Genomic DNA, 20,025 nt, shown 5'->3' with positions numbered 1-20,025 from the left:
TGGGTTCAGAACTGTCCCAACGGCCAGGCCTGAGGGTGGTGATGGGATCAGAACTGTCCCAATGGCCAGGCCTGAGGGTGGTGATGGGTTCAGAACTGTCCCAGTGGCCAGGCCTGAGGCTGGTGACCACCAGCACAAAGTCCAGCTGGACGCCAGTGAGCAGTGGTACCCTAGGGGTCTGTTTGTGTCCAGTCCTGTTTAACACCTGTGTTAAGGGCCTCAGTAACTGAGTGTGGTTTCAGCAAGTCTGCTGATGACACAAAACTGGGAGGAGTGGCTGGTACATCACAGGGTCATGCTGCTGTCCAGAGGGATCTTGACAAGCTGGAAAAGAGGTCTGACAGGAGCCCCATGAAGTTCAGCAAGGAGAGATGCAAAGTCCTGCGCCTCAGGAAGAACATGCACATGCAGCAGGATGTGATGGGAGCCTCCCAGCTGGGAAGCAGCTTGGCAGAAAAGGACTTGAGGGTCCTGGTGGACAGCAAATTGAACATGATCCAGCACTGAGTGCACCTTCCCAGCAAGGGTGGAGAATGGTGTCCTGGACTGCCCCAGACAAATACTGCCAGGAGGTGGAGGGAGTTGATCCTTCCTCTTTATACAGCACTGGTGAGACCAAACCTTGAGAGTCTGGATATAAACACCTGAAGGGAGGAGGGAATTAATGTATATAAACACCTGAAAGAGGACAGGACTAGGAGGTTTCCAGTAATGCAATGGGCACAAACTGGGAAGATCCCTCTGAATAGTAAATCCTATTTACGGAGAAGCTGACTGAGCAATGGCATAGGTTGCCACAAAAGATTGTGGAATGTTCATCCGTGGAGATAATTAAAAGACTTCTGGACATGGTCCTGGACAACTGGCTCTAGAAGACCCTGCTTGAGCAGGGGATTGGACCAGATGACCTTCAGAGATTACTTCCAACTTCAACCATTCTGTTCATTTATTTTTCAATAAAGTTGTTCTGTATAGGCACAGGGATAGTAGGAATTCTGAAAAGACTTGCATGGTGTTAATGTGTCCCAACAAACTCCTAGACATTGCACAGAGAAGATTTTGTAATCAGTGCTTTCCAAGTCTCTCCTCTGTAATGAAACACACTGATTTAGCTGTTCCTGAGAGTTGCAAAGTTTGTTTAGATTAATCTCATCCCCAGGACCTTGCCCTACGAGTGACCTCCCTCAAGTTATTGAAGGGACAGCTCTTGGGAAGTGCTATTTGAGATGACTCAGGAACTTTAGAAATAAACACTTCAATCCACTGCAATTGTCCACTTTCACCAGACATTAGAAACCTGGAATTAAATTATCTTGTTTAGCTAAAAGGAACACATATGGCCCCACATTTATTTTGAGTTAGAAATTCCAAGGAGGGAATAACTTATGTTAAAAAGCAGCTGAAATGCATAGAGATTTTGTGGACAGAAAAAACTTGAGTCTGCCTTTGAAGCAAAGTCTTAGGCTTAACGGACTTAAGACCAATTAACTGAAGGTGTGAAGTTAATGCACAGAAGCTAAACTGCATTAAACTCCCTTGTGGAAGCTCTCACTTAGAAATAAATTTGTTTTATTTCACTGGAGCTTAATTCTACCTTGGATGAATTTATGTGCATTAACTCCCATCCTTAAGTTAATTCATTTGAACTTTCCTGAGCTTCCCCCTTCCATAAGCCTTCAAAAGACAAGGACCAAGCAGTGTTTCCCTCAGCATACAGAAGAATGAAGGATAAACAGATCCAGAGAATTCATTGGCTGGCCATATACCAGGATGGCAGGCAACAAGAAACTGGACTAAAAACTCAGGAATTAAAAGGTGGGTGGTCTTCACCCAGAGAGGGAATGCACATTAGTAAGTCCTCACTATCTACAGAAAACAGAAAGCAACAACAAGTCTGTTTAAAGAGCAGGATCAGCAGGCAAATGGCTGTGCCAGACAATACAAAGGCAAATTCAGAAATGCTTGGTGTTAATGTATCTGCTTCTTTCTTCCATTATTTTTACCTTCTCTCTTACAGCTTGTAAAGAAATAACTCAACAGGTTTCTTATTTCTTCACTAGGGAGAAGTGAGGGATGCTGGGTCAGTTTAAATGAGAGAAGAGCAAGTTCTTCCTTGATGCATCACCAGTTCAGTTATTTCTTGCTGTGAATGATTGATTAATTGATGAGTGATTTATTTCAGCAGTGCCATTGAATTCAGAACAACTACCATGTAAATAAAGACACCATATGTACATGTTTCAGTGTTTGCAGGACTGTAACCTAAAAGAAAAAATGTTCCAGTGCCTGATATTATTAGGCCAATACCCCTGACTCTGCATCAAGTTATCTTCCCCTGTAGGTAATCATGTTAATTTCCCCTCCGAATTTATATCAAGGCATTACTGTGATTCCCAGCCTAAAAACACACTTTGAAATGTAACAATGGTAATGCATATTACATTAGAAAAATATGTATTAGAGCTTGCACAAAATTAAATTTGTGGTGCTTCCTGAAGTAGATGTTAGGAATTGTACATCTTGCCAGTACAGCTAGCAGCTTACACCAGAAATGCTTACTTCTGCCTGTTACTTTATTTCTGATCTACCATTTTTTAGAAGATTTTGACAAAATTTTAGTGACCAAAGCCATGTGCTTGTGAAATTAATATGCAAGGTGAAACACAAACAGCCACCATTCTTTTCTTATTTTTGCTTTCAGAGTTTAGGTTTCTCCTGAGTAGAAATTGCTAAATGCAAAATTATGCAGTGTTTTTCAATACATACTCAATGTATGCAGTTTCATATAAAGCCTTACTGTGCTGTTGCTTAGACCTACCTGTTTCTGCAGATAATCTTGTTCTTGTGCTTCTCTTCTCAAAAATCATGGCCAAAGATTTGCCTTGCATCAAAGGCAAATACTGAAAAATGAAGGTATTTCGATTTTATAATCATTATATACATTAAAATATGAAATACTTCTTGCACTTTTAAATTCACCATTAGAAAAGTTGCAAAAGGTTTTTACCTGTGGTTTTGTTCTCCTGCCCTTCAATAAATTCATTAGCAGTGGAAAGGTTAAAGGCAAAGAATTAATTCTAGGCCCAAAACCAACTGCATTTTGGCACTCAATTTGAGCCAGCATTAAGGAGAACTCAGATACTAATTTAATCCCACGCAAGGAAATGTCTTCCATTTCCTACATTTAGCGCTGCATGTGCACCACCCATGGATGGATGGGTTTAGCTGACAACAGGGAGTTAGCTGTGCAAACCTGCTTAACCTTTCCACTCACAAAGTCCTCTGAAGTGTTAAAAGAATATCTCTGGGCACTTTCCAGGAAGGCTCTTTGATTTGTAGCACGATTTACAGTATTTAAGAGCTCAGGAGATTTTGTGTAGTGCAAGACATCTGAAATGCTTTTTCACAATACCCATCAGAACAGTGTTTATTTCCACATCTGAAGGACCTAAATGACAGTTAAAACATTTTACCTCTCCTTTGTGCTTTATCCTTTGTTTCAAATCTGATGCCATCCACAGCAAATACTTCAGTTCATCAGCTGTGTAGTTCTGTAGAGTAAGGAGGTCCCGACCTTTCAGATGAACATTCATTTGAGCTGATGTCCCATACCTGTGTCAAAAGAGCAAAAAACTGTGTATTTTTTGCCATTCAATGCTAAACTGTACATGTGCTAAAGCCAGTGAGCAAGCACCTGAAATCTCTCCCACTCCCCTCACATGACCCAGCTGGATCATCCTGATAGACTGTGTTAATTAGTTCAAATAACTCCTGTCAGACAGGCACAGCACGCCACTAGGCTCTGTATCGATGGCCACTGTAATAATATTTCAAATTGTGTCATAGAATGTATATTAGATGTATTTTCTTCTGTCTTCTGAGATGCATATGGCAACTGCATGCTGCCTGTCAAAAAAAGCCATTCAGAACCTGGTAAAATGATTCATGTGTAGATCCCAAAGCTGCCCTTTCAGGGGAGAGAATAACAGAAATGGATCTTGGTGCTGTTTCTTCTTCCTTTATGCTTTATGGGTGAGTAGACACTTGCCACATTCCAACCCCACTCTCACAAAAAGGTGGCATTTCTATAAATGTATATGAAATCTCTTCATTAAACTGGGGAAAAGGGTAAAAAACCCAACAGAACAGCCTTACTGTATCACACAAGAGACGTTCTGGACATGTGGTGTTTATTCAGTGTATTCTGGCCTCCATCCAGATTGAGGACTCCAGAATCACATGAAATTGGGTGTTGATAATCACCCACAGAAGTTACATGATCAAATTTCCTCTAGCTTAGGCATCTTAATGACAGTCTTGTCCAAGCTCATGTTTCACAGGCTAAAGATTAACAGGGAAATGTGGCAGTTCTGCCCTTTCTCTGGCTCTGTACTTACAGCCCTCCTTAGCACTACACAACCCACACTGTACTCTTGCTAAGGTTTTGATGGGTATGAGTTAAACATGTCTTTTTATTTAAAGTCAATGTTTTTAGACTGATCTAATGAAATGGAGACCAAAACAGTGCAAAGGTGTGGACTGAGTGTGGCTAATATTTTCTATTTCCAATTGTATTTGTGTTTTATATTTCCCTTTAGCTCACTATTGAGACTAGCTCAGATGCAGCGCCTGCTAATTGCCAAGCCCTGAAGTCCACAGCTAGGAAAATATTCCCAGATATACCCCTGTGAGACTTTGGACACTGCCTCACATGACATCTCAGGCCCCACACTGCAGAGCTGTGGCTTTGGAGGGTGGCTATGCAGGGCATGAGCCATGGGCCAGGTGGATGCAGCCAGGGATCTGTGGGCAGAGCTCCATGTGCAGCTGCAGGCCAGGGATGAGGGATGTCCCTCAGGACTCTTGTTCCTTAGATTTAAGGAACAAGAATCTAAGTTAATCTAACTTAGATTTAAGCTGTTTCTGAGATTTCCAAATTCTTTATTTCTGCCCCATTCCTTTTCAGTAGGTTCTGTTTTGGTTTTCAGAGTGCCAGTTTCCCAGCTTAGTGCTCTTTGTGTCTTCCTTTCCCTTCTGCCTTTCTTTGCTTGCTCTGTTTCTTTCCTACTGTCCATCTGTACCTGTGGCAGCTCAGCCAAAGAGCCTCACCACACTGTGTACTAAGACAGCCCTTGATGAAGTTATGAAGGCTGGTCGTGAAATGTCATTTTAAGATCTTGCTCCACTTGGGTTTCAGCCCTTTCAGAGCTCTGTCTTTAAGGGCAGGAACATCTTTTCCATGCTGTAGACTGGAATTTCATTGCAGTGTGTGCCATGGATCACAGAGGGGAATTACTGAGGCTCCTATGGTGCTGTTTCTGCCATGCCTCACAAGGGAGCTGTGCAGGTCAGGGTGACAAGGTCCTGGAGCTGTGTGGGCTCCCAGAGCAGACAGCAAATGTTTGCTGGACATTTTCAAGCACATTCCAAGCATGAAGCAGAGGGAAGAAGAAAATGGAAGCAATTGTAAGAGCTTTCATGGGCCAGGTAATTTCTACCACACTATGAAAAGCAGCCCACCAAGATAAGCTACTGAAATCCACTCTTGAATACCAAGACACTTAGTTTGTAATCATGGGATTAGCTTTAATTTTCAGTGTATATATTCTGAAGTTTTATAACTGAGACTTCTTTAATTACTTTAAGTTTTCAGAACAGGGATTTGCTTTTTTAACGTTTGTGGGGGAAAAACCAAACTTGTCCTGCTTTCAGATCTATGCAATTGCTTGCTGCTCCCTCCTCTCCTCTGCCTCCTTGTTTCCAGAACAGCTTTGGGGCTGCTCCTTGTTTTTCTCATTTCAGCCTGCAATTCCTTCCAGGGATTTAGAGATTATCTAATCTAAATTTGCCAAACAACAGCTTCTGTTCATTGGTCTTGTTTCACCATCTGGCATAATTGAGAAGTGGACTGAGAAATATTCATCACTTAATTCCTCCACTGACAGATAGTGAAGTACTTAAATTGGTTACTCAGAGAGGATTTGGAATTACCATCCTGAAGTATTTTCAAGGTGTGGCTAAGCAAAGACATAGCTGCTCTCATATAGTGTTTGACAGGCTGCAAGCAGAAAGTTGGACTAGAGATCTGCTCCTGACCTCTTGAATATTCTGTTTTATTGCTATGACCTCCAAGAAATTTGCTCCCTGCCCTGTTATCCATATCTGAAAGAGGGGCAAAAATGGAAAAATTAATTCCAGAGAAGGAGCATGAGACAACATACCAAAGTTAAAATGTAACGGGCAGAGTTGCAAGGTCAAGCAGTTTTGGCTTCTTCCTTTCTGAGCAGGGACAACATAACTTTGGACTATTAGCACAGACTCACAGACATTAGGTTATCCTGCAGTATCAAACACTGTGCTTAGCTGGTAATACTCACAGACAGTGGTGATAGCTTATGCCAACGTTATGCTATAATGTTTAAAAACCCACCAAAAATAACAATGCTGTTTGTGGAACTTAACAAATCAGATTACTTCCTCAGAAAACCAGCTTTACTACAGCTGTTTTCCAAACTTGCTTTTCCATCACCTCTGTTAACTGCAGAAATTTCCCAATTGGCTGCAATAAAAATCCAAAATTTATAAAAAAATTACAACAAAGCCTTTAGGACCGCTCTAAATTTGTAGCAAATAAATCACAGAACTTGGAAAACATTTGATTTTCATATGATGTAATGTGGAAATTATAAACAACAATTATTTATTACATATTAGGATCCCTGTGAATGTGAAATTTCTGCATATTGTTTTCTAGAACGAATCACCAGTTATGTAACAACTGTTAATTCTATTCTTATTGAAGCTGACATAAAACCATGAGAAAACATGGAATTAAGTTTCAGCTCCAAAATTTTAACCTGCTTTTGGAGATGTGACAAACCTGAGAAGCGGCTTAGGGAAATGCTGTCATACTTCCCTAAAATCAAGGGGGACAGGCACAGTTGAGAGGGTGCAGAAAGAACCCCAAGCCAGGTCACAGAGGCAGGTCTGCCTGCTTGACTTTGAATCCCCCCTCACATCATGCTTTTCCTGCATGCCTCCAGGGTACATAGAGACACAAAATAATGAGGCAGAGATTCACCTTGCAGCTTCAAGGAGAGAATTCCCCACCCAAACTGGCCACAATATAAGTCTAAATGCAGAAAGATTACCTGTACTTTATTCAGATAGTTATTTACTGGTTACAGTACCTGCAGCACACACTGACCTCAAGAATAAACATTCCTTCCTTTGCAGCTAAATCCCACAGAAAAAATGAATGGGATCCCACAAACACTAAGAACAGATAATCCTCCAGTCTCCTGAAGTCACAGAGCTTGCTGCCTGGTGAGGTAAAAGGACACAAAAATTGCAGAGAAACCCCCCCTCCCAGAGCCTTTCTCTGAAACACTCACTCCTTCACAGGATTCTGCTGCTTTTGCCTCCAGGTTTCTGACCAAACACCACACACCAGATGAAGTTTAAGGATAAGCTCACCAAAACTGTCGCAGCAGCTGCTTGCTGGTCCCTGCAAGTTTTGCAATGCTGATGAAATTCCTCCCATTAAGCAGCATCTTCTGTTTTCATGAAGACTTCTCTTAACCCACAAATAAAGTTATGAGTGAGGAAGGTTTAGGAAGCAGAGAGTGAGCTGTGCAAATGAGGGAAAACCAAGAACCACGGTCCTGGTTTTGGTTTTTCCAGCCAGGGCTGGGCCAGCCTGAGGCTGACCCTGAATTTTTTCTTTGGTCAAACCCTACAGATACAAAGATTTCTCCCAGGGCCCATTGCACCACTCGCAGTTTGTGTTCTTCTGTGTTGCTTCATCATGTCATATCATACCTGTGTCAATACTATTTCGTAGCTATTTCATGTTAAATATTTGTACAGGAGCATGTGCTGATAGAAAAAGGCAAAAGAAGACTTGCAGGATGACATGAGCAGCATGGCCCCCCTAGGGATGGGACTGTGGCCATGGGGGCTTTAGCACAGCCCAGGCAGGGACTGTGGGCCCTGAGCTGAGCCAAAAAGAGGGTTCTGGGCCCATGGATATGGAAATGGGCAGGGAATAAAGACTTATTCATGCTTTTGGGGCCCTTACAACAATGCAGTAGTCTGCATTAAAGAAATAGACATTTTCCTGGGGGGGTTTGGTGAGGATTTTTTGTGGTAGTGTTTGCTTTTCTTTTTTTTTTTTTTTTTTTTTTCTTTTTTTTTTTCTTTCTTTTTCAGACAAAGTTTTCAATTATGCTGTGGTAGTGTTGAACAGTGTGGGGTCCAGAAAGTGAAATACTGCAGCCTGCCTACCTCCTTAGGCTAAACTGCTTGCTGTATAATCTGAAATAGGTCAATTGCTAAATACTAAAGTGGTTTCATTTAAGTTTCTACCTTCAGATATAATTGTCAGATAAGATTTTATGCCACCTGCACTGTAGGTGGTTTTGAAATATGACCATTACTTTCTCATTTCCTCCTCCCTGTAAGGACAGATGCACTAGTGTAAATCAAGCTGATGGCATATCTGTCAGAGAGGGTGATATGTTGAAATTACAATGCAAGGAACTTATAATTAAAACATACAGAGAAGAAGTTTGACTCCCTGGGAAAGATACACAGCTGTGAAAAAGTCATGCAGGGTGAAAGCTCCTGGTGGGATTTGTTCAGGACCCCTCATGCTGAACCAAGTCTGAGATGCTTGGGAAATAAATCAGTTTCCAGGGGAAATGTCAAACAGAACTAAAATCCAAGAGAAATTAATAGTAAGGGAGTGGAAGAGAAGAAAGAAGAAAGAAGAGAAAAAGAAAGATAAGAAAAGGAAGAAAGAGGAGAAAGAGAAGAAAGATAAGAAAAGGAAGAAAGAGGAGAAAGAGAAGAAAGAGAAGAAAGAAAAGAAAGAGAAGAAAGAGAAGAAAGCCAGGCCATGGTTTTCCTCTTGGTTGTTCTTTGGCAAATGCCTCCCATGACCTTCAAGCCCAGCCCATGTCATCAGCGACACCCAGGAGAAAAGACAGCAGACAAAGCAGATGTGGTTGAGGTGCCAGGGCCTCCAGTCTCACCGTGCAGCCTCCCAGGGAGGGGACAGTGCCAATGCCTCTTTGTCAGGTCACCCCTTGTACCAGGTCTGAGCTGGAGTTCACTTTCCCATAGAAGCCCTCACGGTGCTGGGCTCTGCATTGGAAGCCAGAAAGGTGGTGATAGCACACCAAGATTTTGGATACTGCTGAGCAGTACTGGCACAGCATCAGTGCTGTCTCTCTGACCTCCCACCCCCTGTCAGGAGGTTGGGGGTGGACAAGATCTTGGGAGGGGGCACAGCTCGGAGAGCTGACCCAAATTAACCAAAGAGATATTTTATATCATATGATGCCAGCTCAGGTATAAAAGCTAAGGAAAGGAGAAGGAAGGGGGAACATTCATTATTTTACAATATGTGCCTTCTGCAGCAAAGATGAGGTGGTTAAGCCCTGCTTCTTGGTAATTGGCTGGACATCACTTGCTGATGGGAAGAAGAGAAAAAATCTTTGGTTTTTGCTTTGCTTTTGTGCATGCAACCTTTCATTTCTGCTTTAGTTTACTGCCTTCTCTCAACCTATGCTTCCTGTCTTATTTTCTCTCCTCTGTCCACCTGAGAAGGGGTGGAGATGAAGTGGCTTGGTGGGCACCTGGTGTCCAGTGAAAGCAAATCCACCACACTCCTGTACAGAGGCTGCCTGATCCCAATTCCTACACAGACCAATTTCATAGCAAGCTCCTGTGGGCAAGTGTCACCTAAGAGGAAGGGAGCAGCCAAGATGCCTGCAGTTGAAAAGGAACAGCAAATGCCAGAGGGTCCAAACAAAAAATACTTACGAAGTTTTATTAGTAAATTATACATGTGGCATGTAAATTGGTGTAAGTTAGCTCCTTATCTCCTAGTAGCAAGAGAAATAAAATAATAATAATAATAATAATAATAATAATAATAATAATAATAATAATAAAGGTGAGAAGAGAAAGAAAAGGAGATCATCGGTCCTGGGTCCAATATTGATCTGACCAGCAAGAGGTCCGGGGTCCTCATGGCACCACCTGGGCACTGTGGGGGTCGATTTCATACAGGAGCTTTCTTCGGGAGCTCAGGGCACTGTGCTGGGCCTGGTGCTGTCCCACTGCTGCCTGCCAAGGGAGGTGATGGAGCCACAGTCCCTGGTGGTGTTTAAGGAAAGACTGCATGTGGCATTGAGTGCCACGGTGGCGCTGGCCGTAGGTTGTACCCGGTGATCCCAGAGGTTGTTTCCAGTGCAGCTCATCCTGTGATGCCGTGCCCTCACTCCTTGTACCAGGCTGTTCTCCTGCCCAGCACAGCCCCTCCTGTGATGTCGGTCCCTCACCCTTTGTACCAGGCAGTTTTCCCTACACAGCACAGCCCATCCAGTGATGCTGGTCCCTCACCCCTCGTACCAGGCAGTATTCCCTGCCCAGCACAGCCCATCCAGTGATGCCGGTCCCTCACCCCTCACCCCAGGCTGTTCTCCTGCCCAGCACAGCTCATCCTGTGATGCTGGTCCCTCACCCTTTGTACCAGGCAGTTTTCCCTACACAGCACAGCCCCTCCTGTGATGTCGGTCCCTCGCCCCTCATACCAGGCAGTTTTCCCAGCACAGTCCATCCTGTGATGCCGTGCCCTCACTCCTTGTACCAGGCTGTTCTCCTGCCCAGCACAGCCCCTCCTGTGATCTCGGTCCCTTGCCCCAGGCAGTTTTCCCTGCCCAGCACAGTCCCTCCAGTGATGTCGGTCCCTCATACCAGGTAGTTTTCCCTGCCCTGCACAGCCCCTCCTGTGATGTCGGTCTCTCGTCCCTCTCCCCAGGCCGTTCCCCCGCCCGCCCTCAGGCCCCGCCGGCCGTTGCCGCCCCCGCCGGCCGCCAGGCGGCGCTGCCCGCGGCCCGGCCCGCCCGGCGCGGCCTCCTCCCGGCCGCCATGGCCGCGCCCGCCGCGGGGACCGAGCTGCCCGTGCCCGGTGAGTGCGGCCGCTCCTCTGGGCACCCGCGGGGGGAATGCGGCTGCCTGTGCCGGCCCCTGCCCGCCTCAGCCCCGCAGGTCTGCACCGGCTCCCTGCGGCTGCCGGCCCGGTGCCTTGCGGCGTCCGGGGAGAACCGCGTCCGCTCTCGTCAGAGCTGGGACGGGGCAGCCCCCTCAGCGGCGGGGGCACGGGCAGCGCCGGGCGCTCGGGGGCGCGGTTAATTCCCGGCATTAATGGTTAGTTTGTGTCGCGGTTTGGCCCAGGGTAATGTTCAAACGTTTGCTCGTTGCTGGGACAACAAACGCCTCGTGTATGTCCTGTGGGATTTAATCTGCCGAGTTGATGGTGTTCGGTTTCCAATGGCAGCGCTGAAGCACGGAATGGGTCAGGCTGGAAGGGTTATCTGGTCCCAGCTCCCTGCTCATCCCACAGCACATGGCACAGGGATGTGTCCAGACGATTCTGGGATGTGTTCAGTGAGGGAGACTCCACACCACGCGTGGTCACTGTACAGGAAAAATTTCTTCCTCTTGTTCAGGTGGAACTTCCCGAGCATCAGTTTCTGCCCTTTGCCTCTTCCCCTATTGCTCAGCACCACGGAGCGGAGCGTGGCTACATCTTCATGGCACCCCCTGGGTTTAGATATTTATACACATTAGTAAGGTTCCCTGTAAGCCATCTCTTCTCGAGGCTGCAGAGGCCAAATCCCTCAGGCTTTCCTCAAAAGAGAGATGCTCAAGGCCCCCAGTGATCCTTGTTGCCTCTCTCAGACCCGCATTGTGAGCTCCGTGTCTCACCCGTACTGAGGAGCCCAGAACCGGGCACAGCAGCTGTGTCCAGTTGGGAAATGTTGTGGCTTGGTGAAATGAATGAGATACAAAAGACTTTAGGAAATTCATCGGCTTTTTGTATACATTGGATGAAGAACATAAAATGTTTTCATGATAACCCTTCTGAAGGGAAAATAAATGGACCAGAGAGCTCTCTACATGCCAAAGACATCACTCAGAAAGTTCAGAAGTGCATGGCTGTCTGGCTGGAGATGAAAACTTAAAACAGAGTTTTCAGAGGCTGTTTAGCTTGTCTGTAGTTGTAGGTGTGTCTAGGTAAAATAAGGAAAAAGTCAACTCTTTCTTTAAAAAACCTTGAGTTTGTCTGCACAAAGCTTGTTGAGCAAGTGAAAGTGAAAAACACATCTAGTGAGGTAATAAGTACAATTTGTACGTCTGCTCCATCTGATACATAAAATAACGCCTTTGGAAATAGGGGAAGTGTTTGCATTAAATAATTATTTTAAATGAAAATCAAATATACAGTTTAAGAACTAGGTTTTGGAGCTAGGGTGCATATTGTTGATGAGATTGTTTTCATTGAAAGGAGATGCATTAAGATGTCTCAATGTAATTTTCAGAAATAGTCTACTGTTATTGTGTGTATTTCCTGACATTTGTTACTTGCTAACAGAATTTACAAGTAAAAGGTTTGGTTTATTCTTGGTTTTGTTTTTTAAAAAATCTTTGTTTATAGCACAGACTTTGACATTTTAAAATAGGGAGTCTAATTGAGCTTTAGATCTGAGCTGACATTGTCTGCAAGGATTTTGACAAATTATTTAACTTGTAAGTTCATTTATTTTTCTGTAGAATTAGTATTTCCTGTCAAACCACATGCCCAACCAAAAGCTGAACAATAGTTAACATTCTGTGTTTTAAAACAATGTTGCTAACACTTTTGAAAGCGTGAAGAATTTAGAAAACCAGGCAGACTACAAAGCCTGAAGAGCTGCTTGGACTTTATTTTGGGGTGGTTTTGTTTGGGTTCTTTAGATCATGGTCTTCTCACTGAATCACAGAATGGTTGGGCTTTTAAGAAACCTCTGGAGGCCCCCTTGCTAAAGCAGGTTCACCCAGAGAAGGTTTCACAGGATTGTGTCCAGGCAGGTTTTGAATCTCTCCAGAGATGGAGACTCCACATCTGCTCTGGGCAGCCTGTTCCAGTGCTCTGGAAAGTTCTTCCTCCTGTTCAGGTGGAATGAGAGTTGTGCCAACCCATATTTTGAAGGCTGAGAGAAGCAAGAAGAGAAAGATAAGACAATAAAATGTGCCACTGAATGGATAGAACATGTCTATTTCAAAATATGTGAGGCAAAATTTGCTTTCACTAAAACTGACATTATCTTTCTGTGTTTCAGAATCAGGTGCTGTTTTCACATTCGGAAAAAGCAAATTTGCAGAAGATATTCCTAGCAAGTTCTGGTTCAAAAATGACAAGCCTGTGCTCATATCATGTGGAGATGAACATACAGCTATTATTACAGGTCAGTATTGGAAATGGAGGATATAGAACCAGAATTGTTTAGGTTGAAGAGACCTTTAAGATTATCAAGTCCAGCCATTAACCCAGCACTGCCAAGTCCACCACCAAACCAAGTGCCACATCTGTACATCTTTTAAATATCCCCTCCAGGGATGGTGGCTCAGCCACTTCCCTGGGCATCCTGTTCCATGAAGAAATTTTTCCCAATCTCTGGTCCAAACCTTCCCTGGCACAGCTTGAGGCCATTTCCTCTCCTCCTCTTGCTTGTTATCTGGGAGAAGAGGCCAACCCCCACTACAGCTTCATTTCAGGAAGTTGTGGGGTGATAAGGTCTTCTCTGAGCCCCCTTTTCTCCCTGATAGGACTTGTGCTCCAGACCCTTCTGCGGACACATTCCAGCCCCTCAATGTCTTTCTTGTGCTGAAGCTGACCTATGTGATAAAAGGTGATGTATTTGGACACCTGTGAAAGTTAGGAAATACATTACCTTACTTGCATCCTGAGCTAATACATTAATTGAGGTTGGGGAGAGGAGAGAGGATTGCTTTGTGGGAACTGTTGGGTTTAGTGTAAGGTCACTCAAGGTTTTCACAGGACATGCCCAAGAACTGAGGAAGTTTGTAATAACTGAGTGTATGGCAGGATTTAAACTAAGCATAACTTAGTTCAGGCTGAATGTTTCTTGTGAATCTGACAATGTTTAGTGTGTTACATATATTGTATCATGGAAGTAACAGTAACTGCTGAACACTATAAGTTCACTAGAAATCTCCTTGAAACAATAAATTCAATTGTGTCTCTCAAATGAAGCTTGGGATTTCTGTCAGATGAAAATAACCCTTGAAAGAGCAACTCAGTAAAGGATTTCAGAAAACCCTATGAAAATCAGAAATAACTGGGAAAAGCATTCAAAGAAACTCCAGTGTAATAGAGGGAGCATTATTAATGTTTTTTTCTTTTCGTTGAAATGATGGAAACAATACTCATTAAAGAATCTGTTGATTTTATTTTACATGGAAGGGGCCACTTCTGTGGATAAGCATGTGTGACGATTGTATTGACAATCAATTGCAGACAGATAATAAGACTTGGTTGTTGAAAAAAAAAAAAGTGTATTTTCAGGACTTTTAAAATTGGAATGTAGTCATTGCTCATCAATATCCAATTGGTCATTGCTTATTAAATAATTTCCTGAGGATTTCTCACAATGTTCACAAGCAACACTGAAGATGCTGAGTTTTTAGAAAGAACTATTCCAGGCAATATAAAAAAGACTATAGATTTCATGGGCTGCAGAACACCCTGAGGTGAAATTACACAATTAATTTTTCAAGCCTAACTTCACAGAAGATGAATTATACGTTAATAGTTTATTTTGAACAAAGCTTGACACTTTTTCTTGGATTGAACCAATAATATTAAATTACCTGTTGCATTAAATGAATTTGGATGTAACCTGGGGGTACTGTGGCATTTTCCTTTTGCATTTTCTTTTTACATATACTTTTGAAATAAGTATATGTAAATACTTGAAATAACACAGGTATAGTTCTGTGTTTAAACCAGTCGATTTAAATTTCCTCCCAGCAAGTGCCTGGGCCAGCACTGTTAACCCCAATCATCAACAATCCCCTAATTCCCACATCACTCTAATAGTGACCACTTAGATAAAGCTTTTGAAGAAGTCATCCTGCAGAGATCTTCATGCAGCACCATTTCTGTGCAATTTCCCCTTCTCTCCATTATTTTAGCTTGTTTCACAAGTGTTTCTGTAGCTTGCTTTAGCTGTCATAGTGGGCAGGTACATCTCCAGGGAGACTTCTAGATGATCAGATCTTTATTTCCTCAAAGCTTTTGCAGTCAAGGAATTGTAGAAGCATGAGAAAAAGATTTCTTTGATAGCAAAAAGTTTTCTGGATCATTGTAAAGTACAGGCAAAAGTGAGGGTAAAGTGTGGATCAACAACAAGCAAAGGTAGAGAAACTGCAAGACTGTACAAAAAAAGTGAAGAAGGGAAAGAAAAAGCTCTTCTCCCTCATTCATTCTTCACACTAGTGCATGCCCATGTGCACCTCACATTTCTGCAGTTAGATGGAATTGGAGGATACAGTGGAATTAAGTCCTTGGGAATGACCCTGAGCTGCAATAACACCTGGAATAAATGCTCCAGAAGTGCATGCTGCTAATGAGTTTACTAAGAAGGGTACTGACCTTGTGGGAAACCAGGAGTTTCTTCAGCTCAACCTGACCTGGAAGAGATAAAAGACAAACATCACCGTGGAAGGAGAAGTATCTCAAGCAGGTGTGTGTTAATGCATGCTTCATTTCATTTTCAGTCTTTATTTATGGGTCACAAAATTTCCCACCTCCTTTTTTTTTCCACACCTAGAAAGAGGGACAGTGGGAATATGAGGTAGATTAAAATTTAGAAATATATCAATTTTACACTTACCATGGCTCAACAAACATAAATAAAACGATCACCCAAACTGATTCAAATCCCTAATGCTGGATTTGGGCAGGAGAGACAACTACATCTAGCACTAAATCCTGACGGAATACTAAGGAAGAAAATGTACAAGAACTGAAATTTAGCATTCAAACAGAATATTCAGAACCTTTCAAATACTTCTTTCATCTAATCCAGCATCCATATTCCCATATGATTTTTATAAAGACAAGTGCAAAGTAAATATAAAACACTCCATCCTTTCCCTTTCTAGGTCAGGAATTAAGAGTCCAAAATTTTATTTACTTGCTGTGGCTGCATGTTGGAATTGAAGGGACCAGTGGTAGTTACTTGCTAACTTCGAGTTGGCTTGCTGAGCTAGCTGAAGAAATGTTTTCTTCTCCAGGAAGGAAGATTGAGATTGAAATTTGTGTTTCTTTATTCTTTTGCTGTCTACCATTGGCATAACCTTGATTAAAATGTCCAAGCAGGAATTTTTTTAAGCAGTGGTCTTCTTTAGGTCTTTTAATGCAGTTATGAGCAATATATATTCCAGCATTACTTGTAAGATGTTTCATAATGGTTCTTGTCTCATTTCTGTATTTTTATGGCCCAAGAATAGTGATAGCCCACTTCCTGCATCTGCTGTAACTGCAGGCTTTGGAGAGCAATTAATTCATCCTCATGGGAGCTGGTGTGAAGAAGTATGAATATGCCTTTTAAGAATCTCCTTCCAATGCCTGTGTATTACATTTTCTTTCCTACAAAACTCTTAAAGTTAACAGCTGTCTTGTTGTTTATTTGCCTTGATTAGAGTATCCTAGGCAGCTTAGCCACATTTAATCAAAGAGACTGATCCTGTTCACAAGGGGGAAATGCTGATGGATGAAGACACCTTTTCTGAGCTCAGTGCTCTGGAGAGAATTGAAGCCCCCAAAACAAGAAGGCAGAAGGAAAGAAAGAAATATCAATTGTAGTAGAAGTCAGCATGGAAAGAGGAACCATAAGAAGATAGAATACTCATAATTTCAGTTTTTTAAGGCATTAAGCATTCAACAAAGAGACCTTGGATCACTCTAGGTGTTTTGTCACCAACATTTGTCACCACTATTCCTTCTGCTTACCAGCAGGTCATCAGAATATGGCACAGTATCTTTTGCATGAACTGCAAGGGGAGGATGAGGAACATTAGTACACATTTGTGTTGATGTATATGAACAAGCAACATACTGTGCTGGTTTTGCTTGGGTGATGCCAAATGTCCTAAGTCCATCATCCTTGGTGATGTCCAAATGACTGTTCTTGTTGCTCAATAAAGTTTCTGAGAATATCACAACTTGTCTAACAAAACTCATGCCACTCCTGTTTCTCTGGGATCTGTTTGACTTCTATATGAGTTTTAAATCAACTGTTAACATAATTTATTCACTAGATAGCTCAAATAAAAAAAAAAATAAATAGTGATTGTAGTGCCTTGGCATTTGCTACTCTACAAAATACTACCTTTTATGTTTTATTCAGATGCAGTTTCTTAGAATGATCTTGTAGTAAATATTCAAGGTCTGTTCAGCTCCTCCCCATCTTATATCTCTCCCACACTCATATAATTTACAAAGGGGGGAATATGTAAAACATACTTTTAAACATAGGTGATTAGAGTACTTGGCTGCCTGCTGTGACAAAGCAGATGAGATTTCAGCTGGTATTTCCCAAGGAATGCCTTTAAAAGCACTTCATGAACCAGAAGTGCACATGACTGATGGGGTTGCCAGGAATCATAGTTGTGATAGCAACTATTTGTGAAAAATGAGGTGGGAGACAATCTCTTACTGAAGTGTTCCACAAAACTTCTGTCGCTACACATGGAAGTGTCTCGTGGCTTCCCTGGCAGCCCTGACTTTCTGTTGGTGAAACATCTGCTGGTTTACCTGCCAATGAACACATATTTGGGAGAAATACTCCAGTTTTGCATCAGCATAAAGGTGGAGACTGCTGTTGGAAGTGTTTTCATCACCAAAAGTCTGAGTAGACATTGCCATTATATCTTGTTGTTTCCCTCCTCCCCACAGTCATAGTCTTACTCTTCTGGACCTGTCTTGTGCCACCCATTCCCCCTGGCAGATGACAGCACCAAAGTGGAAGCAAAAACCCAAGAGCCCAATCTGAGTTTATGAAATATTGAAATTTGATCCTTGCCTATTTGTCAGCTGTTGGATTCAGTGCATGTGTGCGATGTCTCCGTATGCAGTTATGAAAATTGTGCTTTTTGCATGCAAAATTATATTGGATTTCTTGGCCAGCTGGACTGAATCTTGTCTCTTCTGAAACTTGATTTGCTGTATTGACCAAGAAACATTGCTTCATTACAGGCATTTGTTTAGGTTCCTCTGTAGTGCCTATTAATTCTCATTCTCTCTCTAAATTAACTGCTTCTCAGATTTTTTTATTTTCTGTTATACTCCTAGGAAACCTGAAACTCTAAAAGGCTGTCACTCAGTTGTAAAAGAATGTGAAAAAATTCCTCTCATCTATTAAGCTCCTTGACTTACAAAGCAATGCCTGAGAATTTAAAGACTGATATAAAACCCAGCAGATTATAGGATGAAAAGCATGACCTTGTTTGAATTTTGCATGGATAAAAGAGAATGTGCTTAAATTGAATTAGGGCAGCTTGGCATCATACTCCCACAGAAGTACTGCTGTCTTAGGAAAGCAGTTGGAAAGTGTAAAGCAAGGATACAAGGAATCCATACCAATATAGGATAGATGTCATTTGCTGATAAAAATCTTTTCTGTTCAGGTGTGTTTGCTGTCAGGGCCAGCTCTGCATGTGTTTGACATGATTGCATTATCAAAATTAGGATGGAGATATAAATGCTGTTAGTAGAACAGAGTGAGCATGAACCTGACTTCTTTCTTCCCTTCCAGCTTTCTTGGAAAGACATAATATTGACACATAGTCCCACGTGCCAAGAATTGTAAAATCTAACAATTTGATCAGGATTTTAGATACCAGTTATAGTTAAGCACTGGTGTGGGGTTTCTTATTTTTAAGTATGTGGTTATAATTAAGAAAATGAATGGATATTTTTATTAGAATAGGATTTTTTTGTCATATTTGAAACATTGCAAGTATTTCACAATCAGAACCTTCACTGGGAACAGCTATATTATTTTGACATCATTATATGGAATTGCTATTATGGACTGTGGCTGTGGTAATTGTAGATGATGAGGGTGACAAGCTCTATGACCAAATTTCTGTTTAGGGTGACAGCATTATGATGGACTCTAATGCACAAAGCTCTGCAGACCTTCAGAAGTAAACAAAGTCCTTTTAATTGTTGTAAAAGGGTGGGGGTTTGGAGAGAGAATGTTGTTTTGTTGTGGGTTTTTTTGATAAATCAGATTCTATTATTTTGCAAAGATTTCTTTTGTTGTTGGAACAAGGGTTTTATTTTCCAGTGGGAACTTTACAGCTTTATAATATGTAATAGTTTAAAAAAACGGAATTAAATGAGTTCATTTTAAGGTATTGTCAGCAGTCAGTTTTGGCTAATTTTTATCCCAGATGACAAAATTCTCATCTTTTCATATACCATCCTCAGAAAAAGCACTGATTGTTCAGAATTATTACAGTTCATTGTTTGCAATAGTCAAACATGCAAGTCCAATGACAGACACATCATAGCAATTTCTGAAAGGTGATTCTAGCATTGTCCCTGTTGAACATTTGCAACCTAATGTTTGCATTTAGATTTTCAAAACTCTCTGACTGGTGGATTTATGCATTCTGTCTTTATATGCAGAATAACAAATTAATATAGTTTGTGAAAATTGATCAGATATGTTTGATAGAAAAGCATATTGGTGAATCATTTTAAGAGAAGACATTTAGCAGTAAAAGAAATATTCCACCCTAAACAATCAAATAAGGCAAATATTACAGAATTGTACTTGTATTTATCAAATAGCTGCATTATTCATTTGTGTCTTTGGGGTAAAAGATGTGGGTGCTCAGTTAGATGTGGTGTTGTTTTATAAGGGGGCTTACAGATACTGTGGTTTCTGAGCTGCAGGGCTGCCCAAGAGTACAACATCTTGTTTTCTGAAGAGCACTTCACCTGTGCTGTAATTAAAGATGAGGAAGTTTCTTGTTGTAGCTTGGGATTTTTCACTTAAACACTACAATTACTATTTTTAAACTGTAAAATCACAAGGATGTTAATTGTTGTTTACACTTATGTATTGAATTGCCTAAACTTAAACCTTACATTCA

The 20,025-nt window shown here is 41.9% G+C and overlaps 2 protein-coding genes across 2 annotated transcripts in view; one reads left to right on the top strand and one right to left on the bottom strand.

The window, feature by feature from the left end:
• The window catches only part of OTC (ornithine transcarbamylase), a 31,878-nt gene extending 22,438 nt beyond the window's left edge, over window positions 1-9,440 (bottom strand). Inside the window, exons 1-6 of the mRNA XM_063393454.1 lie at window positions 7,477-9,440; window positions 7,152-7,156; window positions 6,503-6,559; window positions 3,695-3,701; window positions 3,474-3,612; window positions 2,819-2,900 (exon numbers count right to left, since the gene is read on the bottom strand). Coding sequence (XP_063249524.1) covers window positions 2,819-2,900; window positions 3,474-3,612; window positions 3,695-3,701; window positions 6,503-6,559; window positions 7,152-7,156; window positions 7,477-7,553 — 367 coding nt within the window. The 5' untranslated portion in view covers window positions 7,554-9,440. The remainder of the gene's footprint in view (window positions 1-2,818; window positions 2,901-3,473; window positions 3,613-3,694; window positions 3,702-6,502; window positions 6,560-7,151; window positions 7,157-7,476) is intronic.
• Window positions 9,441-10,882: 1,442 nt separating this feature from the next.
• The window catches only part of RPGR (retinitis pigmentosa GTPase regulator), a 43,586-nt gene continuing 34,443 nt past the window's right edge, over window positions 10,883-20,025 (top strand). Inside the window, exons 1-2 of the mRNA XM_063393014.1 lie at window positions 10,883-10,978; window positions 13,173-13,298. Coding sequence (XP_063249084.1) covers window positions 10,939-10,978; window positions 13,173-13,298 — 166 coding nt within the window. The 5' untranslated portion in view covers window positions 10,883-10,938. The remainder of the gene's footprint in view (window positions 10,979-13,172; window positions 13,299-20,025) is intronic.

This window comes from Prinia subflava, chromosome 3, assembly GCF_021018805.1.
Source record: "Prinia subflava isolate CZ2003 ecotype Zambia chromosome 3, Cam_Psub_1.2, whole genome shotgun sequence".
Classification (NCBI taxonomy): Eukaryota; Metazoa; Chordata; class Aves; order Passeriformes; family Cisticolidae; genus Prinia; species Prinia subflava.
The sequence above is the reverse complement of the archived record's forward strand: the minus strand, read 5'-3'. Positions and strand labels throughout refer to the sequence as shown.